The sequence below is a fragment of the Labeo rohita genome, chromosome 5 (assembly GCF_022985175.1).
Source record: "Labeo rohita strain BAU-BD-2019 chromosome 5, IGBB_LRoh.1.0, whole genome shotgun sequence".
Lineage (NCBI taxonomy): Eukaryota > Metazoa > Chordata > Actinopteri > Cypriniformes > Cyprinidae > Labeo > Labeo rohita.
In genome coordinates, this window is record NC_066873.1 from 9,481,879 (window position 1) to 9,509,466 (window position 27,588).

General features: G+C 38.0%; 1 protein-coding gene across 1 annotated transcript; it reads left to right on the forward strand.

Moving 5' to 3' along the window:
* The first annotated feature begins 6,442 nt into the window (after positions 1 to 6,442).
* ppp2r1ba (protein phosphatase 2, regulatory subunit A, beta a) lies at positions 6,443 to 22,274 on the forward strand. Its single transcript, XM_051109676.1, has 15 exons — positions 6,443 to 6,610; positions 7,534 to 7,624; positions 7,732 to 7,832; positions 7,936 to 8,168; positions 8,909 to 9,056; positions 9,275 to 9,430; positions 11,460 to 11,574; positions 13,965 to 14,035; positions 15,575 to 15,709; positions 17,578 to 17,751; positions 17,987 to 18,047; positions 18,183 to 18,337; positions 19,175 to 19,317; positions 20,927 to 21,018; positions 21,236 to 22,274. Exons 1-15 carry the CDS (start codon positions 6,533 to 6,535, stop codon positions 21,250 to 21,252), a joined length of 1,770 nt encoding a protein of 589 aa, XP_050965633.1. The 5' UTR covers positions 6,443 to 6,532; the 3' UTR covers positions 21,253 to 22,274.
* The last annotated feature ends 5,314 nt before the right edge of the window (positions 22,275 to 27,588 follow it).

Below are 27,588 nucleotides of genomic sequence, written 5' to 3' on the forward strand. Positions count from 1 at the left end.
AATCTAAATATTGAGAAAATTGTCTTTAAAGTTGTCCAAATGAAGTTATTAGCAATACATTACTAATAAGAAATTCAGTTTCGATATACTTATGGTAGGAGATTTACAAAATATCTTCATGGAACATGATCTTTACTTAATATTCTAATGATTTTTGGCATGAAAGAAAATTTGATAATTTTGACCCATACAATGCAATTTTGGCTATTTCTACAAATGTACCCATGATACTTATGACCGGTTTTGTTGTCCAGGGTCATAAATGTGTATCAATTCATATTTATTTATATCAACACATACACAAATGTGCACAAATAAAACAAACATAATATACAAACCTTTATCAATAAAACAAAAATAAAAAATCATAAACACAAGTAATAATAATAATAATAATAATAAAACAAAGTAAATCTGCTGGCTGCTGGACTTGCTGATAATCAGCAACATAAAAAGTTTTACAGATCAATAGATACAAAGTTTCTAAGGAAGAGGTAATGTGTTGAAAGAACTCCTGGAATATTAAAGACTGTGTGCTGCAAATGGGTGCAGAGGAGCTTTGGGGGACATGTAGAAATGTCTGAAACACAGATCCACTGCTTGTAGTAAGGTCTTCTGTTCCACTACTTCACTGTTGAAAATGCTAAAACTTGGGAGGAGTTCTTGGAGTTCAGAAATGCTGGTGTCATCCGGTCGCATAAAACTTCCTTCATTCACTCCTTCCTCTGTGATAAGATGAAGCAGAAGAAGAAACATTTTACAGATAAACTAGAAACATTTTTTCATAATTGTTGGAAAACCTACACTACTAATCAGAAGTTTTTGAACAGTAAGATTTTTAAAGTTTTTTAAAGAATTCTTTTCTACTCACTAAGCCTGCATTTATTTTATCCAAAATACAGTAAAAGCAGTAATATTGTGAAATATTTTTACTATTTTAAATAACTGCTTTCTATTTTAAAAGCTTTGAAAAGACTGGACAATTACATTTTAAAATATATTCAAATAGAAAGCAGTTATTTTAAATGCTGTATTTTGGATCAAATAAATGCAGGCTTAGACAGAAGGGAATTCTTTAAAAACATTAAAAATCTTGCTGTCCAAAAACTTTTGACTGGTAATGTATATGGATCACTAATATAAATAGTTTACTTACCTTGAAATATTTCAGTTAATTGGCATGTGGATGTTTAATGTATGAGATTCCAGTGTTGTAGTTTTCCCTTCACTGAAGAACCCAATGTCTAAAAATAAGTATAAACACATTTAGTACACATTTAAAAAAAACATGCAAATCTGTCATAGCTTTATATGAGAAATGGCTGTAAGTAGAGGCGATTCTAATATATGCATAACAATATTCAACATAAATAAACCATAAAAACACATTTAGTGTTATTCCAATTAGTGCTCGCTTTCCAAACAACTGACGCTTGCCCTGTTTTGACCAGCAGGCGTCGCCGTTGTGTCACGAACGATTGGAAGCAGTGAATCATTTTGCGAAGCGATTCGTTTAATTGATTCGAAACTTTGAAAAGCTTCGTTTCTCCCATCACGTCTTTCTTTTGGGAAAATGTGATTATTTTTAGACTTTTCTAACAGAGAATTCGCCGAATTTGAGCGCATCTCTCTGAGCTGCCGCTGAGCGAATCTTACATACTGGACCGAAGTTGAATGATCCGTGCGGCGCGGTTCAAATCAACACCAATGTCTCATTTAGCATTAGCCATTTCCTATATATAACGTTAAATGTGATAATCATTAGTGCGACCAAACAAACTGTAGTCAGAAACCGTACGTCTAGAACCCTTCATCACCTGTAAAATAATACTAAACCTGTAGTAATGGTAGACGGTGATTTCAGTAACATAAGTAGTCCTATATACATTTCACCATACATTATTAACTTTAGGTTACTGTAATACATCTCTAAACAGTTTTACAACTTTCTGCTAATTTTAATTTACTTTATTACTGCTAGCGGCCTAACTGGGACAGCTAAGGTAACGTTAATGTGAAGTTATTCGTTTACAATGGAGCTCATTCTCCGCAGTAACGTTACAATACACTGACTAAAGGAAACTACAACTTCGTTAAAAAACAAACATACAACAACAAAAGTTCAATTTTGAAGTGGATTTCACGTTCTTCTTATAAGTATAATGTTATAAGAGTTATCAAAACCCTGTTACTCACCTCATACTGATGCAGCAGCAGCTTCTTCTGTCGTCAGTCACCGTCGTCCGTTAAAATTTGAACTGTCGCCGCGGGAACCAATTAAACCCAACGCTGGGTTATTATTAAAAACAACCCAACGATGTTTAAAAAATAACCCAACGTTTTAGAAAATAACCCAACATAGTGACCCAATATGTGTAACCCATCTATTGGGTTAAAAAAATAACCCATCTATTTTTACTGTGTACTTCATGAAATGTCTATAGTAGGCTATTTCTGTAGTAGCCTTTAGTTAGACCTATCTGAAAAACTTAAAAACTTAAAAAAACAAAACAAACAAACAAACAAACAAAAAAAAAAACCCTAAAATTTATATTTTTTAAAAAAATTTTTTTTTAGAAATATTTCACGTTTGTATTTTTTTTTAAAATATTTATTTATCCTTTTGCTTGTAGGTAATACTTGGAGTGTTTACTTGCCTTCAGTAATCGAATGTTTTACTTATATTAGTTTATTAGTTTTTGCTGTTTTGCTGTTAATACTGATTATTATTTTTTAAACATGGTGGCAGTTTCTAGCTTCAAAGAAAAATTATTTTTCTAACATCTTTGCGGCAACAGTTTTTATGGGTCCAAAATCACCTTGGGTGTGTGCATGATTTTCGAATAATTCAATGGCCTGTCATTGTCAGAGTTCTGTGTGCCATTTGGACTGTTTATGTTTGTTTTTCCCATTGTGCCCATATTTGGTTCTTCCTGTCCTCATTTTGTCCTGATTAGTTTATTTACTACACCTGTCTGTGTCTTAATCACCACCCTTTATAAGTCTGCTTGTGATTTGAGTTTGCTGTCGGTCCTTGACGTTATTTGGATGTGTGTGGATTATCGTTCTGTTCCTGCCTGTTCCTACTAAGAGTTATATTAAATTGTTATTTGTATCGTATCTCGTCTCTCGACTCATCTATCCAGCACGTACCGTGACAGAAGGACCGACCCTACAGTTTATCCCCGGCGTTTCCCTGCTTTATTTTTTTCCGTTTTTTTTTTTTCTCAGTGTTTGTTTTTTTGTTTTTCGTTATGGATAACCCTGCTGTCCTCCTCCTTCTCCTGGAGCAGGGGAATCGCTCTCTCGTGGACCACACTAGAGACTTTGTCCACCTCGTACCACTCACACACTTCCCGGACAGCAGCCTTTGCACATTTTACCGTGCAGGACTGAACATCGCCACGAAAGCGCAGCTGTCCGGGAGGGTCCACGAGAGAGCTTCGCCGACTACATGGAGTGGGTGCTGGTGTCCTGTAGATCTTCGTTGACCGCGGAGGATGACACCAGCCCCACTCAAGACCCAGAGCCCAGCCAACCAGCACCCCGACACGCGGAGTTTGAGCCCGAGCCCACCGCGGATGACGAGCCAGAGCCACGAGCGACAGAGCTAAAGATCGCCACAGAGCCAGAGCCCTACACATCCGATCAGGTGCGAGAGCCGGCTACATCTACCATGACGGGGAGTGCAAGATGGAGCAAGTGAGGGCTATGGAGAGCCCTGCCCACTGCACCACTGCTGGGGGTGAGCTGGATGATAACTCTGGGGACTTGATTGACTTTTCTACGGAAGATCTAGAGGATAACTCTGGGGACTTGATTGACTTTTCTACGGAAGATCTAGAGAATAACTCTGGGGATTTAATAGACTTCTTTACAGAAGTATCTACCTGTCTCGTTATGCCTGCCTGTATGGAATCCCCACCCACCCTCCCTCTTCTGCCTATGTCAACATCTGTCTGCTCACCGCTGTCCCCTGACAGCCCCTCTGCTCACCCTCAGCCCACCACCTGTGCAGTGGGTGCGCCGCGGGTCTGCCAGCTTCCATCGGCGTCAGGGCTGGAGGATCCCTCATCTCCGCCTCCAGCCTCAGAGTCCAGAACTCCGCCTCAGCCCTCCGACCCTGCGGCTTCACCACGGCTCTCAGCGCCCTCGTCTCCATCGCCGCCCATCGGTCCACCAGCTCCACCGGGCTCCCTCGTCTTTCCGGCTCCGCCCTGGTCGGTCGTCGGCCCTTCATCACCTCAGGACTCTGTTCCTACGGCTGCGCCTCGTCACTCCGTCCCACCGGCTCTGTGGACCTCCTTCCTCCCTCTGGCACAGCCTCCATCCTCTGTCGCTCCGGCTCCGCCGCGGACCGTCGGATCTCCGCCTACGCCTCGGTCGCCAGAGCCTAGGGCTCCGCCTTGGCCCTCCGGATCCTCGGTGTCGCCCTGGATCTTCGGCTCTCCGTCTCCGCCTCGGGCTCCTCCGCCAGCTCCTCCGCCAGCGGCTCCGCCTCCGTCGGTCGCCCCCCTGGAGTCGTCAGCCTTTTCTCCACCATGGCTCCTCCCTCCGTCGGCTCCACCGTGGGTCGTCATGATGGCTGTGGTCTGGGTCTCGCATGGCTCCTCCTGCTCCGGGTCCCTCCTGAGTTCTCCCTGGCTCCTCCCTCCGTCGTCACCACCCTGGACTTTGTTTATTGTCCTCCTCCCGGAAGACCGTCCGCCACCAGAGCCTCCTCCCACAATGACTTTATTATTTTCACTCCCTTTCCACGCCGCGAGGTCGCGCCTTCCGGGAGGGGGGAGTAATGTCAGAGTTCTGTGTGCCATTTGGACTGTTTATGTTTGTTTTTCCCATTGTGCCCATATTTGGTTCTTCCTGTCCTCATTTTGTCCTGATTAGTTTATTTACTACACCTGTCTGTGTCTTAATCACCACCCTTTATAAGTCTGCTTGTGATTTGAGTTTGCTGTCGGTCCTTGACGTTATTTGGATGTGTGTGGATTATCGTTCTGTTCCTGCCTGTTCCTACTAAGAGTTATATTAAATTGTTATTTGTATCGTATCTCGTCTCTCGACTCATCTATCCAGCACGTACCGTGACAGACATCAATTAATCCTTACATAATGTAATTTATTGTAATTAATGTAACTTTAAATGCATTTAAAATAAAACAGGTGTGAGTTGGCTGTGACTTATGGAAAGTATATGTAGGGCTTTTATAGCCTACACAGTGTGTGCCACTGTTTATCCCTCACAGCCTCATTTTCATCCAAGAAAAACATGCAAAACGCCCTCTCTAAGGTCTGACCCAAAAACACACAGCCACCATCAGAGATAAGTGGTGCATTTTCTGCTCTTAAGGTCCCATTCACCAAGATACCTACTCTTTTACCCCCACCCTTGAATTTATACATTTACTATAACGATGAATAAAGTCCCACCCTATAATTTTTCAAATTCTAAAACCTGTTTCTCTCTGAAATATGTCACAATACATAAGTCAGCCATAACTTCTGTTCCATGACTTTAAGTTTGCTAAGCAAACAAAGGATGAGATGGTGTGATAACAAAAATCTAAATGGCAAGATCCAACAGAGGTTTGCTTTTCTTAAATTTCAAATGACATTACGTTTTTCTTGTAAAGGTTAAAGACAGTGGTCCTGGTCCTTGGTTTAGCTCCACCTTGTCTCAACACACCTGCCAGGGGGTTTCTAGTATGCCTAGTAAGAACTTGATCAGCTGGTTCAGGTGTGTCTAATTGCGGCTGGAACTAAACTCTGTAGGACACCGGCCCTCCAGGACCGAGTCTGGGCACACCTCTGGGTTAAAACAATGTTAAGATACTGACAAACAGTAGTGTTTCCTTGGACTCGGAGTCTGTCCTTTGGGACTTGGACTTGAGTCCAACTCTGGCCATTTTGGACTTGGACTCGACTCGGACTCGACTTAGGTGGACTCGAACCCAACACTACCAATTCATATATCCATTCTTATTCCCAAACCAGAATATATGCCTACTACATCTTTGTCCTCTGCCAACCAGTGTTTTTGACAGCCTTTTTGACCATAGTGGATCTTGGAGGACTTTAGTCCTTGAACTTAGGGTTTTATTTTTTCCTCAAAATAATAACGCTTATTCAACAATAACTGAAAAGCATAGGATGAATAAATATGCAACATTTTGAAATGATTCATAATAACCTCATTTATTCCATTGCATTTTCCATGACCTCTTGGATCAGGTGTTGAAAACAGTTGATTTAATAACTTTCAATAAAACTGAAAAGCATTAAGTCTTTTGTTTTAAAATATATTAGATGAATATGCAACAATTTTATATTATTAAATGTTATATAACAGCCTCCTAATTTGTTTTTTTTTTCTCCCACATTATTTGAATGAAAATTATTTGTGTTTGTGAATGAAGTGTGCTGTGTTGGGGTGCGCGCGTCTCGAACTCGCGCGCTGGGCTCGTGCACTGTCTCCAGGCAGCAGTGAGAAACCCCGTAGCAGGAACTAGCCAAGCAGACTTTAGCATCCAAGATGGCGGGAGCAGACAGCGACGATTCTCTTTACCCTATTGCCGTACTAATTGACGAACTGAGAAATGAAGATGTTCAGGTAAATAAAATACGCAGTTTAACACCAACATTTAGTTTGAGAAATAGACTCGAACGCGTAGGCTTGGATTGACAGCAGTAGCTACCAGCAACCGGTAATATGGGCCTGTCCTAGTTTAGCCAACCGGCTAGCAACGAGAGTATAACTCAGTAATGAAGACACCACAGGATTATATATCACATTTAAAGAGGAGAATAAAAGTCAACAATATGTTATTTAGCGCACCCAAATGTATTATTAGGTGTATGTAAAATGGCTATGTTTCGTGTGTAAATACAGTGTGACGCAGAGCAGTTTGTGTGTTTGCTAACACGGCTAACCTTAGTTCAGTGATTTAACTGGTATGTCATTGACTCACCTAGTTAAATAGAGAATCACAACATTTCATTACGAGACATTTTAAAACGCAAAATATGTATGAATGTTAAATAGTTTCCCATGTGAACACATCAACTATACATTAGCACAGTTTGTGTCATTTTAGCAAGAAGCTGATTAAGCAACGGGTAGCGATAAGAAGGTAATTCAGTGACGCTTCAAATTTATTAGATAACTTAATTCACATTCACCGCATTTAATATCTATTCCATATTTAGTTTACAACGTTTAAATACACCAGGTACTTCTTATTAGCAATTGTCACCAAAAGGTGAGGTCATTTTCATGTTATTATTAAAATACAGGACTGATAATTATATCGGAGGAAGGAAGGAAAGGACGGAAATACATGTTTTAGTCTTTTTTATCTGATTGGGAAAGATGTTATTATTCTTTTAGTCTGTCATCTGTCAAGCCATCATTTAGAGTTAATAAGTTGTAGACATAGACCAGTAGTCTGTTTGGCCCCTCAGCAGGTCAGCTGTTGAACATATCAAATATATCAAGGCTCTATTCTTACAGATTTCTTGCCTTTTCCCATGTAGTTACGATTGAACAGCATTAAGAAACTGTCCACCATCGCCTTAGCTCTAGGCGTTGAAAGAACACGCACTGAACTTCTGCCTTTCCTCACAGGTAAGGACTGCTGGTTTATTTCCTATGCAAAATGACTATGTTTTATTTTAGGTGTAGTGAGCGCTTCTCATGCATTACTTTAAATTTCTCTTTTTGTTATTGATCAGATACAATCTATGATGAAGATGAAGTTCTGCTTGCTCTTGCGGAACAACTGGGGAACTTCACCATGCTGGTTGGAGGCCCTGAATATGTGCATTGTCTACTTGTAAGCTTTTTGACTTGATCTTATACTGAAATGGATTAAATGAAAGAATTCTGACTTTAAATTTGTTTGCCGGTTACTTGCTGACTCGATTTGTTTTTTATAGCCCCCTTTGGAGAGTTTGGCTACGGTTGAAGAGACAGTGGTGCGAGACAAGGCGGTGGAGTCCCTGCGAAAGATCTCCCATGAACACTCTCCAGTGGACCTGGAAGTGCACTTTGAGCCTCTGGTGAAGCGTTTGGCCAGTGGAGACTGGTTCACATCACGTACCTCTGCCTGTGGACTCTTCAGTGTCTGCTACCCGCGAGTTTCCAGCACAGTCAAAGCTGAGATCCGCCAGTAAGTTTAACACATTTGTGAGGAGTGTTTTGCTGAAATGGTGCATTTTCATTTTGGGAACATTTAATACAGGATTGTTCACACCAAGAGCTCATTGAACAAGCACTTAAAAAAAAAAAAAATTCTGCCAAATACATAATAATAATGATGATAATCGTTTTACTTAAATCAGCATGAAAGAAATACTGGCTTTTAAAAAATAATATAGCTATTGTAACATATGTTGCTAGGTGCTTAATTGGCATGAAAATAATGTTACAGTGAGCAAATGGTGCTAAAACGTGCATAATTTTGTTTTTGGTGTAAAACAAAATCTGGACGTAATTTTAACAGATTTCAAAATATGCACACCAGTGTATATATATGTTATTAAATGCATTCCCCCTTTGCACATCACTTCTTTTGCTGTGGCATGTTCTTTGTATTAACAATATCAGCAGCTGTAAAACAGGTCTCCAGCTGGTTTATATCTTATTGAGTTTTATACAGAACCTATAACACATCCTGACATCAGACACATTTTTGTCCTGGTGTGAATGTCCATAGAAACATACTACTTAAATGTATTATTCAGTGGGGTAATTGTTCACTCTGTGTGAATATCCGTGTAGACTAAGCCTAATTATAGTTTGGCTGTGTTAATGTTAAAATCATCAAAGTGGAAAGGAAAACCAATACCTCATCGTCTTCATTTTCTGTTTAATTGGAAACATGTTAACACATGTATCATCTCTACTCAGGCACTTCCGTACCCTGTGTTCTGATGATACTCCCATGGTGCGCCGTGCAGCCGCCTCCAAGCTGGGTGAATTTGCCAAAGTGTTAGAGCTGGAGTATGTCAAGAGTGACATCATTTCTCTCTTCACTGCATTGGCATCTGATGAACAGGTCTGGTTTTAGTAATACTCACTAAAATATACACACTCTAACTCCATCATTACTCAAACCACAGCTAAATTCTCTGAGCACATGTTACATGACAAGACCATTGGAAGCTTGAAAGGTTTTCATTGTGTTTATGTAACACAGTGCTGGAGCAGAATTGCATGGTAAATATCAAAGTGTTTTTGTCTGACATCTGAATGCAAACATTTACATCACTGTAGGACTCTGTTCGTCTCCTGGCTGTGGAGGCTGGCGTCAGCATTGCCACTCTGCTGCCTCAAGAGGATCTGGAAGCTCTGGTAATGCCCACTCTGCGACAGGCAGCAGAGGACAAATCCTGGAGGGTTCGCTACATGGTTGCAGACAAATTCTCTGATGTAAGCTAAAAGCAAATCATGCATGAAGTTAATTATATGTAATTTTATTGGAAAATTTTATCACAGAATTCCATTTTCATTCCATTTTCATGCTGTGGGGTTGTTTCCACCTCATGGACATGACTATTTTATTGTTCAAGTTAGGGCTTGGTAGGATTTTGACAAGTATCAAAGACTGCATTTGTTTAAAAACAGTAATATTGTTAAATATAATTTCAGTTGAAAATAGCTGTTTTCCATTTTAATAATGTTTTTGAAGTGTATTTTTTTTCGGTGATGGCAGCTGATTTTTCAGCAGCCATTACTCCAGTCTTCAGCATCTCATGATTTGGTGCTCAAAAAACATTTCTTATCACAGCTGAAAATGCTTGTGCTTTTTAATATCTTGGTGAAAAATTGATTTTTAAACAAATCTGCAGTCTGTTGAAGCTCTATGTGTTGCCTCACAACGGACCAGGGTCAGAAATTAACTTTTCCATTGAGAGACAATATTTGCCCCCTGGAATTGATTTCCAGGGGCAATTTTTTTTTTTTTACATTTATGAAGGGAATTTTATAACCACCTTATTATATAAACCATATGTTGTGTGTAATGTCAAATACTTACATTTAATTTTTCAGACTGTTGTCAATAACAGTTTAAAATTGTATGTAAATTATACATGTAAAAAAAAAAAAAAAAAAAAAAAAAAAACGGAGCTGCAATATTATGACAAATCATCATTGTAGATTATTGCTCTTTATATTGCAATAATGATTATTAATATCGATAAAGAAAACAAAATAAAATGCTTGTTTCGTTTTGGGCATGTGACATTCTGGTCTAGCACAAGTTATGCAAAAACTCCCGTTATGATCACTGAAGCTACGAAATTAATCTTTTATTTACTGCACTGTGTTGTTTATGATGAGAAATTCACGAGCGTACATGCTCAGCAGCTCCGGCATTTTCAGCGCCGACTAATCTAAGCGCCTCTGATTGGCTGATGCGTTCCTTAGTTCAACGGAAATGCGTTTGATGGAATATTAATGCACAAAACAGCACGTAAAAGCAATCTGATGCAGTAAATGTAGTTCTGCAAATTGACACTTTTCCTTTCATTTTCACATTTCATTTTAATCGTGACAGCTGTAATACAATGTTTAATTGTGCTGGGACATTTTTTGCCCCTTTGTATTGAATTTATGGGGCATTTTTGTTCATTTTAGTGGCATTTTTGTCCCTGTAATTTCTGACCCCTGACATACTGCGATCAGCGAATTTTGGTTGCAGATCGATATATCAAAGGTGACAAGCTTGAGTCTTGTACTGTGTGCTTAATGTGTTCAATAAAAGCTAAGTAACCACTCTGACAGTTGATACAATAAAGCACTTGTCCGACTGAAAAAAAAAAAAAAACACTAAATCTTGCGAGGTTCATAAATGGATGTTGTTTGAGTAGTGACAGATCTCTACCAGTAAATAGCAATGCAGCAATCACTGCTTTATGATGTGTATTTGTGTACCCTGTGACTTTGTTTTATATTGCTAATGTTATATAAGCTGCCTGGAAACCTCTTCTCTGTTATGTATTACTGCTAAGGTTCAACAGCTGGATCACAGTGTCAGGATAACACCTCATAAGACTTCACTGGTCTCTATAATCCTGCTCTGATGTGCACTGCTCATTGTTGTGCAACATGACCTAAATGCAGTTCCTTCCAACTAAAATGATATTTGTTGTGTCATTGGATGATTTTGGATTATCCTGAGCAACTTGTAATGTCAGATATGGGAAAAGAAATGTAGTGTGTGCAGTGATGTAAATACCTGGACATATCCTGGGTTAAAGAGCAATGACCATAGGCATTTTGACCTGCTTTAGAAAAAGAGAATTATGCACCAAATCTAATGCGCAGTGCTGGAATAGCCTTGGTTGTATCCTACCGTGCACCGGAAGTGCCTTTGTCCTTGAGTCTGCAGGAAACGCTGAAGTGCTACTGTGAAATGGAAATGTGAAGTGACATGCTTGTCTCTGTGAATTTACAGCTGCAGAAGGCTGTGGGTCCAGAAATCACAAAGAATGACCTAGTGCCAGCCTTCCAGAACCTTTTGAAAGACTGCGAGGCTGAGGTTCGTGCCGCTGCTGCAAACAAAGTCAAAGGTGAGAAAAGGCACTAAATCAGGCAAATCCCTGCTATTAATTTGAATAAGGGATATTTTCAGTAAAATCAGTTGCAAATGCAAGTTAAATGTCTACAAGTCAAAACTGCATTGAGAAAGAAATAAAAACACAGATAAAGACATGCAGAAGTGTATGTCATGTTTTATAATGTTCAGAAATAGTGTAAAATATTGGTAAATAAAACTTTAAACATATTTTAGTTACCCTCACTCCACAAGAAATTGTTTAAATTAAATGATTTAGTAAAGGAATGAAAAAACTTAAGCATAAAAGTAATTATAGTAGGGTTCTATGAAATCTTATTTTTTCCCAAATTCATTTTATTAATATTATTTTTTTTTTTCCCAAATTCAGTTTTTTTCCTTTTTTTTTCTTCTCCATTTTGATGGTTTAAATAAACAAAGTACATCTAATTAATTGAAATCGTGAAACTTACACAATTTAACAGCAATTCATTCAAAATTGAAAATGTCAAAGCCCTGAAATACGTTTTATTTTTTATTTTTATTTTTTATTTTTATTTTTACCAAATTCTGTCTTTTCCATTAATTTTCTGGATTCAATTTTAATGGTTTTAAGTTTTAATAGTTAAAACATCTCTAGTTAATCAATTAAAATTGATTTTTTTTTTTTTTTTTTTTTCCAGAATAACTGTTTACATTTTATCTGAAAAATTCTGGTGAATATTTGCTTCTGCTAAACATTCCCACCATAGTGTTTTAATAAAAATCTTATTATTAGTAGTACTATCATTACATTTAGTAATTTCTTTTTTTTAATGTCACAGTTTCAGGTTAATCTGAACTTTTATTTTTACTGGTTGCTGTGAAGACCTTTAAGTTTCTGCTTGTATAAGATAGGAAAATAGTATTTCTCAAAAGAAATGGTAAAATGCTCAAGAAGTGTCTCAGAGCAGTTCTAAAGATTTTTTTTTATTTGGTCATGTACTCGTATATTGTGGCGGCAGAGGCTGAAAACTTGCACTTCCCTATGTGGGTAATAAACAAAACTGCACGTCTGCGCCATTCATTTATACAAAGACATGCTGAACTTGCAGGATTCATATTTAAATTTATGTTTGCAGCTTACTCTTCACAGACACTAGTCCATATTGATTTTTGATTCAAGTGTACTGACCTACTTTTGATTGATTCATCCAAAATTTGGCTAATTCCGTGACATTCTGGGTTATACAGTGAATTCCGTTGTAATGACTGTGTTCCGTAATTTTGCCCTCCTTTTCCGCATTGCAGAAATCATAGGCCCTATTATAATGGCATTTATTATGAACACAAAACGTGTAAACTTTTTTTTTTAAAGTGAAACTGAAACTACTAGCGTGTTGGTAATGTGCTGCACATGTAAACCTGAGCTCTATATATATACTTGTCTTATTTGGCACAACTTCAAATGTGTGCACTTTGCACATTTTGTGTGCTTGATGTTAATCGCATTCTATAAGTTGCTTTTGAATATAAGTTGCAGGAGGTTTCAGAAAAAAGTAAGATGTTGCTATATATGTATGCAAATTTCAAAAGCCTCTAATTTTTTATTTTAGTTTTAGTGTCACCAGTTCCTCGCTTAAGGAGTAAAATATTTAAAATTTGTCATAAAAACAGCTTTGCATTTTGAGTGTTTTATTTGTAGCTGACATTTCAAACTGTTCTTCAAACACTGCATATGCCTTAAAGGAGAAGTCCACTTCCAGAACAACAATTTACAAATAATTTACTTACCCCCTTGTCATCCAAGATGTTCATGTCTTTCTGTCTTCAGTCATAAAGAAATTATGGTTTTTGAGGAAAACATTTCATTTCAAAACATTTTTTTCCATATAATGGACTTCATTGGTGCCCTGATTTTGAACTTCCAAAATGTAGTTTAAATGCAGCTTCAAAGCTCTCTAATCTAGCGAAGGGTCTTATCTAGTGAAACGATTGGTCATTTTTTTTGGAAAATAAAAATGTGTATACTTAAGCACAAAAGCTTGTTTAGCACTACCTCTGGTATGCGTGTCCACGACACTATGTACTATTGAATCAGGTCGAAAGGTCACGTGGAACGTAGGCGGAACTACAGACCCAGTGTTTACAAAGCAAACGCGCAAAGACTAAGAAAGTACAAGTCAACGCTGTTTACAAACAAAAAGGTACAACGATGTTGGATGATTCTGAAGTTGTAGGAGAAAATAAGATGGAGTTTTTCACCATACTCTACCTTTTTGAGCGGAGTACACAGACTTATCCTTTAAGTCACATCTGTTTACTCTTAAGAGTGTCTTTCTCTGATAATCATGAAAATACACTGGAATTGATTACTGAAATGTTTATATTATGATGGCCCTAATTGATTAGTTTTCTTGTTTTCAGAATTCTGTGAAAACTTGCCAGAGGACAGTAGAGAGACGATCATCATGACACACATTCTCCCCTGTGTTAAGGTAAAATGCTTTTTTTAGTCAGCACTTGTCAACATCTCTGCAGTCACTCTGCAGACTGTTCAGTGGTGCATCATTGTTCCAGTGCTCATCACATTTAATTGATGCAAAGTTCCAATCCTGGATCAGTTACTGGCATATAACTCTTGAGTCAGCATCTGGTCTCTAAGTGGCTAAGACTTAAACAAGATCAGATTAACAGTGTGTCATTGTGTTTCTGCTCTGACCTACTGGCGGTAGCAACACTAGAACACTTTTTTGCTCTTTATCACTTGCTGTATATCAATCAGTGTTTTCTCATATTGTGTCTTGTTCTTTTGAAAATGTCTTAGCTTAGACTTAAACCACTGTTGGTCAAGTTATCATAGAAGCTATTATATATATTTTCGAGAGTGGGTTGTATGGTTTGATCATGTCCAACAAAATACCTGCGATGACCCACAGCATAGATACAAATAATTGAAAGATTCATGGCAGCACAGCACATTTTATTACAAACCTGTGTAGCTGAGGTACATTTGAAACTTCCTTAACAAAAAAACTGAGCTTTGACGTGTTTAATAGCAGTATAAACATGGTCAGTTATCCCTGGACTGCTTTGTTCCGCTTTCATCTAGACTTGGATATTTTATTGCTTTACATAAGATCTTCCCTCTGCAATGTGAATTTGTCCTGATCCCAGGGATGTGCTTTGATTTCGTAGTAGTAGCTGAACAATTTATAAAGATTTAGGTATGTTACCATTCAAAGGTTTGGTTGGTAAGAGTAAAAAAAAAATGTTTTGATCAAAATTACAGTAAAACGGTAATATTGTAAATTACTTTCACAATTTAAAACGACTTTTTTATATTAATATATTTGATATTTTTGCGCTAATAGATTAGAAACATTTATGTATAATTGTTGAAAACATTGCTTAATTCCACCGTACTTAATGTTATTGTGGAAACCATTTTCTTAAATGAGTTCAAAAGAACAGCATTTTTTGGCAAAGTCAGTGTATTTACTGTGACTTTGGATCAGTTGATTTTGTGACTTTGAGTCAGTTTAATGCGTCAGTACATACGTTTTTTCACCCTAAACCTTTTAATGGTAGTGTATCTAGTGTAACATCTAAACTGGAAATTCAGTGCATATTTTCTCACAATCCATGGGATTTCGTACAGTGCAAAGCATCTTCATTGATTTTTCCTTTCATTTAAAACCAGATATAGGCACAAACCAAAAACAAGATTCTTAACATCTTAACAAAAAAATCTTGACATTATGTAACACTTGAGTTAAAAACAAACTTAAAACAGTAAATCGGTACCAAAATACAGTCCTGCCCACTGATAGCCAAAATATATCTGCAACTGTTAAATATAAATTTACCATTGTATCACTATTGCTTAGGATCAGTAGCAAAATACCAAAGCTCCAGTATATACTAGTGAGATTTCACAGTTCGTGTAGACTTGAGGTATTAAAAGTGATTATTTAAGAGTTGTATTGAAGCATTGTTAGTCATTGGCATTGTGTTGTTTGCTCCTCTGTCAATAGGAACTTGTCTCAGACACTAATCAGCATGTGAAGTCTGCGCTGGCATCAGTCATTATGGGCCTCTCCACCATCTTGGGCAAAGACAACACCATTGAGCACCTGCTTCCCCTTTTCCTGGCCCAGCTCAAAGATGAGGTAAGCCTGCTGTGTGTGTGTGTGTGAGAAAGAGAGACCGCACAGGTCTGGCTGAGGTAATTTGCGTCATGTTCCAGTCACAGATGATACTTCTGTGCAACTGCTCACTTTGATCCTGTCGAGGTGAGGCATTGCTAATGCTAGCCTTTTAGTGGAAAGCAGAAAGCATTGAAGTGAGAGATGAATGGATGAGTGCGGCACACTATCTCACGTCTCATCTCTTTATTTGCTGGAGCTTTTTGTTGCTTGCTGCTGTCTGTGTTGCGATCGCTCTTCTTTAAGCTGCTTGGGAGAAGTCTTTGAACATCTGTCAGTCACGCAGACTGCACGAAATAAATAGAACAAAGCCAGCTCCTGGACTGCAGCAGGCATTGATCCATGTTTTAAAACAGGAAGCTGTTTCCTATTCTGTGTCAGTTCTTGCACCGTTGTTCTGCAAAAAGAAAAAATCCTGTCATATAGTTGTCAGCTGGTGAAATAAGATGAAAACTTGATGCTGTGCAATGATACACTGTTGTTTAATGGTTAACATTCTTGCTGACTGCATGCAGTTTTAATTGCAGACAAATTAAGACAGTTTAATGAATCAGATGAATCATTTTGGTGAATCATTTTGAACTGGTTACAAATAAAAGTAAAAAATTATCTGTAATTTTATTTGTTGGGAATTTTACTGGGAAAATGGAATGAGTGTTAGTATTTTTTCAGTTTTATTTTTAATTTAAAAAGTGTTTTTATAATTTCTCAATAACCATTATTTTTTAAGCTTAAATTTTTGTTTTAGTAAGTTTATCAGTGTTTATACGATGTGCTTAAAGTGCTTGAAGTACCTGAATTTGACACTTTGAAATTTAAGGCCTGGAAAACCCTTGAAAATAAGTGTTGCTGAAGAGGTACTTGAAAAGTGCTTGAATTATTGAATGAATAAAATATCTATGAAATAAGGGTTTATTTTTTAATAAGCTCACATCTTTTCACGCAAAATTCACACAATTTAAATTTTTTTTTATGCCTGTTTCAGTTAATGTCATAAAACTATTTAGCTAAACCAGTAGTAGTATTGACAATGTCGTGTAAACATGGCTGAAGACACAAAAAGAGGAACAGATGAACCAAATCAATGGAGTTATTCAACTTGGACCCTCTCCGATTGATTCAAACTTGTGACTGCTTTTCATTTCAAGCGAATCTCTAGCAAAAACCAGATAAAATTTAAAGAGCCATTCATTTGCGAATTTCATCGCTTGTAATGATTTTAAAAACCATTGTGTCGCAACATGATTCACTGTTTCGAAGCCCTCCAATCGCATCGAGTATCGTGAATTATTTGATTCAGATCAGGACTTTAAATTGTGTATTGTGAATCATTTGATTCGGATCAGGACTTTAGAGCAGGTTCTTGAATCATTCCGGGAACTGAATGATTCACGATCCGTGCTTGGAGTCATGATCTGAAATTATGGTTTGCGAATCATTATTTAGATCAGAACTTTGCGTGTCACAAATGAATTGATTTAGATCCGAAGTTGTGTATCGCAAATCATTTAGATTGAAACTTTGCTTATCACAAATCATTTGATTCAGATCGTGAATCATCATTCAGAGGAGCAGTTTCGATATATTTTTTTTCTTAAACAGTCTGATTGAAGTCTTTGAAAATCAAAATAGTGCTTGAAAAATCCTTGAAAGAATTTTATTTTGGCATTTTATTTCACAGTATGTTTTATCCAATATTTTTGTTCAATTAATAAATGTTTTTTAATAGTTAGTTTTAAGGTAAGTTGTAGTTGCTAATAACAGCACAATTATATTGGATGTTTTTTTTAGTGTGTCCTGCAATGTTACAATTTGTCATGTCCTTCCTATAGTGTCCAGAGGTTCGCCTCAACATCATCTCCAACTTGGACTGCGTGAACGAGGTGATTGGAATCCGCCAGCTTTCCCAGTCTTTGCTTCCGGCGATTGTTGAGCTGGCTGAGGATGCCAAATGGAGAGTCCGACTGGCAATCATTGAGTACATGCCCCTTCTGGCTGGACAGCTGGTGAGTCCCGACCGTCAATGTCCTAGAATGCTTTAACCTGAAATAGAGTTCGGAATGTTCTGGTGGTCAGTTCTTATTCTTTAGTCTCTCTTAACACTTAAAGCACTTAACTAATCATCCTGTTAGCTTATTGTCGCCAAGTCGCCTTGGGTCATGTAAGCTAATCTAACTGATATGATGTACCTTTTTTTTTTTTTTTTTTTTTTTCTTCCCCCACACATTCTTGTGCTTGCAGGGTGTAGAGTTCTTTGATGAGAAACTCAATTCTCTGTGTATGGCATGGCTCGTTGATCATGGTAGGTTCCTTCTCAGGAATGTTCATAATAATTCTTGCACATAATGTGTTCCACACAATGTTGAATGTAATTCTGTTAAAAATTTAAACAGCAGTTATGTCAGTAGACTAATGCTTGGTTCTTTGTGATCCTCAGTGTATGCCATCAGAGAGGCAGCCACCTGTAACCTGATGAAGCTGGTGGAAAAGTTTGGAGCAGAGTGGGCACAGAACACCATTGTGCCCAAAGTGTTGGGCATGGCTAATGACCCAAACTACCTGCACAGGATGACTACCCTCTTCTGCATTAATGTGAGTCAGAGCTTATCGGCTTTAACAAACAGCTGTTGAGTCACAGAGGAATGTATAAGGGTCGGTGCTGATGCACTAGATGGAAAAGCGCTGTTTGACGTACATTTTGACATTTTAAATGTATTAGAATTTGTCTCCCACTCCCTTTGTAGAATGATGCATTATCCATGAAATAATATTTGGCTGCTATCAGTTGTTACAATACTTGAGTTTCACTACATAATTATCGTGGCCAAAAGAATTTACAACAATGCCAAGTTCTGTCTTAAAACTCTAGATAGCACAGGCTGATGGGTAGTTAATGCAAACTGATGATATTCACAGCGTCAAACTCCCTGCCACAAGCTGATTGGTTCATGTTGCATACGCACCCAATAAGGTTACTGCTTTACATTTAAATTGGTGGTTAGCATTCGCTAGTGCATTTTGCAACGTGCATTCAGAGTTCCTCTGAAACCCTCCACCTCTCCCAGCTCCACCAGTTTAGATCTGCTATGGGTTTTTATATGTGCTACTTGTGCAGCAGCATGTCTTAAATGCACACAGCACCTTATTTGCAACTGCATATTTATTGGCAGTAGCAAGTTCCTGTACTTGCTTCACAGCAGCAGCATCAATAATCTACAACAACAGCAGTAACCAAGAGCAGCAGCAATTCAGCAGATCTATTCCACCAAGACCAAATACATTAACATTCTCATCCATTACCATAAAATCCTCAGAGTTGTAATGATAGAAATGATGATAATGCATTCTATAAAAATCGTGGGTAAAAAAAATGTCACATTAATCTTGAACTCCTGCAGCAGCACTGATGTGTGTAACTGTCTGTTTTAGGCTCTGTCTGAGGTGTGTGGACAAGAGATTACCACCAAACACATGCTCCCTGTAGTGTTCAAGATGTCCAACGACCAGGTAGCCAATGTACGCTTTAATGTGGCCAAGTCTCTTCAGAAAATTGGACCAGTGCTGGATAGCAAGTATGTGTTCATCCACATTTAACCAGGAATTGATTTTATGTCAGAAATACTCTTAATTTCTCTTAAAGCATAAATTTACTTCCAGAATTAAAATTTCTTTATAATTTACTCACCGCCATGTCATCCAGGATGTTCATGAAATAAAGGTTTTTGAGGAAAATAATCCAGGATTTTTCTCCATATATTGAACTTTAATGGGAGCCAACAGGTTGAACGTCCAAGCGATCCCAGCCAAGGAATAAGGGTCTTATCTAATCTGTCATTTAAAAAAAATTGCACTAGCTATGCGATGCGCATGTGCGTTTTCACGAATTACTAGGAATGTAATTATATTATTGTTAATGTTGTGATATCGTGATGGCAAAACTGTTTTGATATTGTCGCAGTCACGTGACGATATGAAACGATAGGTCTTCTGGTCAAAAAGTGTAGTTTTTAAAATATATTTAAACTTCTAATTCTAACGTAAAAGGTCTTTAAAGTTGTGTTTTAGGCCATTATGCTTTGACACAGTATCTGTGAAAACAAACTAAAACTTAAAGGACAATTTTTTTTTTTTTTTTGTGGCAGATTATTACAGCTTCCTAAAACACCAGTGTGAATGTACTTTAGACTAAGACAGTATATCACAAACAAAAAGAGGGTTGAGTCCTCTTTAAAGTTCAGGTACAAGTCAGTTCACTGACTTTTTCTGGCTTAAGTTTTCTTAGTTAAGAACATGCGTTGGAGCTCTTAATTTTGAACTCTCACAGGGCACTAGATAGAATAATTTAAAACATGCAAAATGTTTACTTTTTTCAATTCTTTAGTCTTTTTTTAGTATTGCAAAAAATTATCGTATCATGGACTAAATCATGAGATTGTCGTATCATGAGACCTACACATTACGTATTCACGTTGGAAAATGGTTAGTTCTTTGTTTGTGTACTTCAGTTCAAAAAGGTCAGGTAAGTTGGACAAATTCCATCTCGTTTTCTCCTCCAACTTTAAAATCGCCCAACATTGTTTTAAAGGGCATTTGACTTTCTTAACACGTTTGCTTTGTAAACACTGGGTTGGTACTTCTGCCTACGTCATGTGACTTTTCCAACGTGATTATGTAATAGATGAGGTTTGGCTGGTGCAAGATGACCATTTGTGAAGAATATATAATTATTTTTTATTGTTTTAAGAAATTGACCAATCGTTCGTTAGACAAGACCGTTATTCTCAGCTGGGATTGTGTAGAGCCCTTTGAAGCTGCATTGAAACCGATATTTGGACCTTCAACCCATTAGCCACTTTTATGGCTAATTTTTTTCAAAATATTACTGTTACTGTGTCAGGAAATGTAGTTTTATGTTTTTCAAGCGAGAATGTAGTTAAAACTCATTCTATTCTCACCTGTTTGAAAATTTGCTATGCCGATTTTGGAGATGCGAGCTCCAGGCGTTCACCAGGCGCTCAGTGCTCATGTATCCGCCAAGAGCAAGACGTGAAAGACATGAACATCTTGGATTACAATGGGTTGAATAAATTCTCAGGAAATGTTTGTGTAAGTGAACTTACCCTGTAATGTGACTTGCTTCAGCATCATGGCTATAATTATTTTATTTTTATTTTATTACAGCTGTCTGCAGACAGAGGTGAAACCAGTGCTGGAGAAACTGGCATCAGATCAAGATATGGATGTGAAATATTTTGCCCAAGAGGCCATCAGTGGTGAGTTCCGCAACTGTTGCTCTCGAGTGTTGTGCAACCGTTGACGCAAACCAAAAAGCTACTATCATTCTTAAATACAACCTGTATCAGTGCAAACTGATGACTCACCATTATGTAACACCTGAGTTAAAAAACAACAGACTTACATGTTTCATTTATTAATATTAACAAAAACAACAGGCAGTTCTGACATTTTCTTTTTGATCTCTCCCCAAAGTTCTTTCCCTGGCCTAATGTACCTACTTGCTGAACGTAAGACCCATCTCTCAAGTTGACCTCCATTGTATTTATTGACATCCAGGATCGTCCGCTGGACTGTTTATGGAGAAACAATGTGCTCTGTTCCCTCTCAGTGAGAAATGTTTTAGGGATACTTGGCTTCTCTCAGTGTTTTGTTCAACTGTTCACCAAACAAACCATCTTGCTCTTGATTCTCTGTATCTTCACTTGCTAACCCTCAGCCTGGGGTCACACACTTAGATGGCGTTTTACTATCCGCGTAACAATGTAATAAAGCATCATAGGTTTAGAAACATATAGATGTATTGAGGCATCAGTTGTCCAGATTTAACTTTTATGGACTGAATCACTTGCTCTTAGTGCTGATTTTAAGAGTTGACCCATGCATGCGCATAGCATGACAAAGGGGCGAATCACTACTGCACCTGTCATTTGATTACTGTTCCTGTGCCCTGTCCTACACTGATTGTTGTTGAACCAAGACCCCATGAAGCACTAGCCGCACGTCCGTCTTTTAGTGGCGGGCTCCGATACTGTTCTCCTATTCTCAAAGTGCTTATCTTCTTAAAGGGACCATGACAAATTTCCATCTGCTTCCTGTAACTGTTATAACAGAGGATGGGCATTCCTAAACGGCCCTTTTTATCTGCAGAAGGCAGAAAAAAATCTCTGTTCTGTGCCATTGACCGTGTTGCACATTTTCTCTCTTTGTTTTGTTTTTAAAAAGACGTGTGTCCTTTATGAATGCATCTGCATGCCTCTTGCACACAGGTTCCATAGACCATCAGTATATTGAGAAGCTCATTAATCACAGGGCATCTTAAACTCCCTCCCTTAACACATTGCTTTTGCCTGTGATGTTGACTGTCCGATTCTTCTTCAGCTTCAGAGTGCAGTCAGTATAGTAGTATCTTCTATGTTATGATTGTCATTAGAATGTGCTTCGGGTTTTATATGAATATGGTCACATTGCCCTTGATAGAAGGGAACTCAATAAAGAACGTTATATAACCCCATTTCGCTCTGTGTGGACCTTCTGTAATCCATCAGGTCATATACAGTAAAACGCAATATAGCATGAGGATGTGTCTAAGCTGGGAGTGGATTGCAGCAGAGCTGTTTATTGAAGGAGGCATATCATGAGAAATTAAATTTCCTTCATCTTTGGAAATGAGTTTTTGCAGTTTTCATAGTGTACTGAACTCTCAGAACTTGAAACTTTTCTCTCCTGTCCAGAAAAAAATAAACTGCCAAAATTGCTAGTTTTATAAAAATGATCGCTAGTTTTCTGATAAGGCACAGTTACGAGGAATTTGCCATGCCCAGTCACAGTAAGGTAAGGGCAGGAGAGATCAAATAATGCATGAATTCTATAAATTTACACACTTTTTTTCAGCAAGGATGCATTAAGTAACACTAAAAACAAATATACAGGTACATCTCATATTAGAACGTTGTGGAAAAGTTCATTTATTTCAGTAATTCAGCTCAAATTATTATCAAATAAATTCAATGCACAAAAACAGAAGTAGTTTTTTAAGTCTTTGGTTTTAATTGTGATGATTTTGGCTCACATTTAACAAAAACCCACCAATTCAACTAATCTCAACAAATTAGAATATGGTGGCATGCCAATCAGCTTATCAACTCAAAACACCTGCAAATGTTTCCTGAGCCTTCAAAATGGTCTCTCAGTTTGGTTCACTAGGCTACACAATCATGGGGAAGACTGCTGATCTGACACTTGTCCAGAAGACAATCATTGACACCCTTCACAAGGAGGGTAAGCCACAAACATTCATTGCCAAAGAAGCTGGCTGTTCACAGAGTGCTGTATCCAAGCATGTTAACAGAAAGTTGAGTGGAAGGAAAAAGTGTGGAAGAAAAAGATGCACAACCAACCGAGAGGACCACAGCCTTGACAGGCTTGTCAAGCAAAATCGATTCAAGAATTTGGGTGAACTTCACAAGGAATGGACTGAGGCTGGGGTCAAGGCATCAAGAGCCACCACACACAGACATGTCAAGGAATTTGGCTACAGTTGTCGTATTCCTCTCGTTAAGCCCTCCTGAACCACAGACAACGTCAGAGGCGTCTTACCTGGGCTAAGGAGAAGAAGAAATGGACTGTTGCCCAGTGGTCCAAAGTCCTCTTTTCAGATGAGAGCAGGTTTTGTTTTTCATTTGGAAACCAAGGTCTGAAGGAAGGGTGGAGAAGCTCATAGCCCAAGTTGCTTGAAGTCCAGTGTTAAGTTTTCACAGTCTGCGATGATTTGGGGTGCAATGTCATCTGCTGGTGTTGGTCCACTGTATTTTTTGAAAAGCAAAGTCACTGCACCTGTTTACCAAGAAATTTTAGAGCACTTCATGCTTCCTTCTGCTGACTAGCTTTTTAAATATCTGATTTCATTTTCCAGCAGGATTTGCCCACACTGCCAAGAGCACCAAAAGTTGGTTAAATGACCATGGTGTTGGTGTGCTTGACTGGCCAGTAAACTCACCAGACCTGAACCCCATAGAGAATCTATGGGGTATTGTCAAGAGGAAAATGAGAAACGAGACCAAAAATGCAGATGAGCTGAAGGCCACTGACAAAGAAATCTGGGCTTCCATACCACCTCAGCAGTGCCACAGACTGATCACCTCCATGCCACGCCAATTTGAGGCAGTAATTAAAGCAAACAGAGCCTCTACCAAGTATTAAGTACATATACAGTAAATGAACACTTTCCAGAAGGCCAACAATTCACTATAAATGTGTATGAAGTATTCTAATTTGTTGAGATAGTGAATTGGTGGGTTTTTGTTAAATGTGAGCCATAATCATCACCATTAAAAGAACCAAAAACTTAAACTGCTTCAGTCCGTGTGCACTGTATTTTTTCAATACACAAGTTTCACAATTTGAGTTGAATTACTGAAATAAATGAACTTTTCCACAACATTCTAATTTATTGAGATGCACCTGCATATTCAGACTAATAAATCCTTACGTTTGCAATCAGTATGATAAACTTTTTGTCTTACATGTTGCATGCATTTTTACAGCTATGTGGAATTATTTCAGTATTTCAACGGCCATGTGAAAGTTTACCTATAATATTAATATTAAGAGGAATTTCCACATGCATAAAATGGTCTGGATCCAAATAAAATTTTTTTTTTTTTATCTAAATAACACTGTTGGGCAGTGTATGAAAAGGCTGTTATAAAATGTTGTTTTAAAATGTATTAATATGTTGTTACCTGTCACATTTCCCCTTCTTGATTATAGGGTCACCTTGTCTTATTTTGTTTATTTTATGTTTATTTTGTTCTACAAAAAAAAAAAAAAAAAAAAGAGCTAGATGATGAAGAAAGAAGTCCATTAGCCTCAGCAGTTCTGCAGATCCTTCTGAAAGAACCATAGTGTTAAGAAAGAACGCTTGGTTTATTTTTAACCTGTCACCTCGCATAATTGGTAAGGCTCAGTTTAGTAAATAAACGAAAGCCTGTCAGTCCCATGTGATAAAATAATTAGATTTTCTTCTTCATTTGGAACACTGCATTCAAATCAAGATCTCATCACTAAAGTTTTTTAAGCTTCTAAGTCCTGGTAGTTTTTAAAACCGCTACACAATTGGCATGCAAGGTCTAACAGCCTGTGAGCGCTGTCATGGCTTTGAGCATTTGTTCTGACAAGGCTGTTTATCTGTGGTATCTGAATTGTGAAGCTGCTGCTGTCGTGCCTGCTGATGAACAGTTTACAGCTGGAACGTCACGACTCACCTTTTGAGTGTTCGTGCCATTCGGCCCAGATTAATCATCAGGGGAAATTAACCAGCTTTATGCAACACTCCTGTTCATTCAGCAGCTATCTGTAAAGTTACATTTCACACACTGTTCCAAGGTTTGTGATTTTTGCTTCATTTCTTTAGTTTGTATTTGGATCTGCACCAGTGACGAATTGCTTGCATTATATGGCTAATTCACAGCTTTTTTTTGTTCCAGGTTCAGAATGCTCCATTTAATAGTTCACCCAAAAATTAATATTCTGTCATCATTTACTCACCATCATGTCATTCCAAACCTGTATGGTGCTTCTGCTGTACACAAAAGAAGATATTTTACAGAATGTGGTAACCACACAGTTTATGGCTATTGAATTCCATAGTATGGAAAAAAAAATGTGGCTACAGCTGTTTGATTGCCAACATCCTCTAAAATATCTTCTTTTGTGTACAGCAGAGGAAAGAAACTCATACAGGTTTGAACTGACATGAAGGTGAGTAGTAATTAAATAATGACAGAATTTTCATTTTTTGGTGAACTATTCCTTTTAAGATCTATTGTTTTACATCAGGGATAGGCAATGTTGGTTCTGGAGCAGTGCTGGGGAAAGTTACTTTTAAAAGTAATGCATTACAATTTTGTGTTACTCCCTTAAAAAGAAACTATGTTACTTAAGCTGGGCTCACACTACAGGATTTTTAGCCCCGATTTTGCCCTGATTTTCCCCTCTAGAGAATTGCAACAAAAATCTTGTCGAGCACCTCGATCGGTCCCGATGTTTGGCACGGAATATCTGGTAATGTGAGACGTTCACAGATCGAATCTTGCACCTCCTGATCTGCTATCACACAAATCGGGGCCACCCCGATCATATCAAACATGTTTGATATTCAGGATTTTAAATCGGGATGATCATGGCTATGATTAAGTCAGTACTTTTACAACAGCTGATGCGCCACCGCAAAACAGCTGCTGTACGGTCCATTGGATAGTGTAGATTTTTGAGGAAAAGCAAATCTGCTTTTTTTTTTTTTTTTCTTGTGAGTGAGATGAATTAATGCATGTTCACATTTATTCTAAAACTAAAGTAACATCTTACTCCCGATTTCTCATATGGTGACAGGAGAGCTTTTAATCAATAAATGGGGGAAAAAAGAAACTGGCGTCACTTATTGGAAAAAATAACTCTAGATATTTTCTTGTAAATTAAAAAGTAATGCGTTACTTTACTAGTTACTTAAAAAGTAATCTGATTACTTAACTTGTAATGCGTTACCCACAACACTGTCCTGTAGTGCCAATGTCCTGCAGAGTTTAGCTCCAAACCTGAAAAAAAAAAACCTGCCTGTATCCCTAGTAATTCTGAAGACCTTGATTTGCTTGTTCAGGTGTGTTTGATTAGGGTTAAGCTAAACTCTCTAGGACAGTGGCTCTCCAGGACCGACGTTGCCTATCCCTGTTTTACATGCTGACATAAAACTATAATATGTAAATTATTTAAACAATGACAATTTTCATTTTTGGTTGAACTATCTCTTTAAAGCAGGGGTCACCAAACTTGTTCCTGGAGGGCCGGTGTCCTGCAGAGTTTACCTCCCCCTTTCATTAACATGTTGCCTGGAAGTTTCAAGTATACCTAGTAAGACCTTGATTAGCTGGTTCAGGTGTGTTTGATTAGGGTTGGAGCTAAACTCTGCAGGAACACCGGCCCTCCAGGACTGAGTCTGGTGACCCCTGCTTTAAAGGAACATGCCACTATTTTTTTTTTAAAATTTTCCAACAGTTAAACAGTTGAGTTTTACCATTTTCGAATCCATTCAGCCAATCCCGGGTCTGGCTGTATAGCATAGCTTAGCATAGATCACTGAATCTGATTGCAGTTCTCAATTCCAGCCCTCGTGCCCCACCGCTCTGCATATTTTGTATGTATCTCTTATCACGTACAACGTCTGTTCTATTTGAACGTAAGTGCCCTGTGAAGTGGACTTTCCGCCATGATTCCAGTTCGAAGCGAGCATATATGTTCCAATTAAAGGTCATTGAAGTGTGCGAGACATGAATTTAAACTGTATTTATTTACAGATGCATTTATGTCACACTTCACATTTCTCTAGTAAGATTTGTCTGTGTGTGAAGACATTGCAGGCTGCGGCGCAGTGCAAATCCATGAATGTTCTGAAATGAAGTAAACTTAAATAGATTTCCCCTGCTCAGGGAGTAGGGAACAATGAATACTGTGTAGGGATCATGTCAGTCGGAACACAGCTCACTTCTAACTGGTTATCAGAATCAGGTACTTTAACTAAGAGAGACATGCAAAATATACAGAGCGGTGGGGCGTGAGGACCCCTAGAATTGAAAACCCCTGGAGTAGACCGTTAGCATCTTGCTCAAAAATGACCAAAAAGTTTCGATATTTTTCCTATTTAAAACTTGACTCTTCTGTACATCGTGTACTAAGACTGACGGAAAATGAGTTGCGATTTTCTAGATTGATATGGCTAGGAACTATACTCTCATTCCGGCGTAATAATCAAGGAACTTTGCTGTCGTACCATG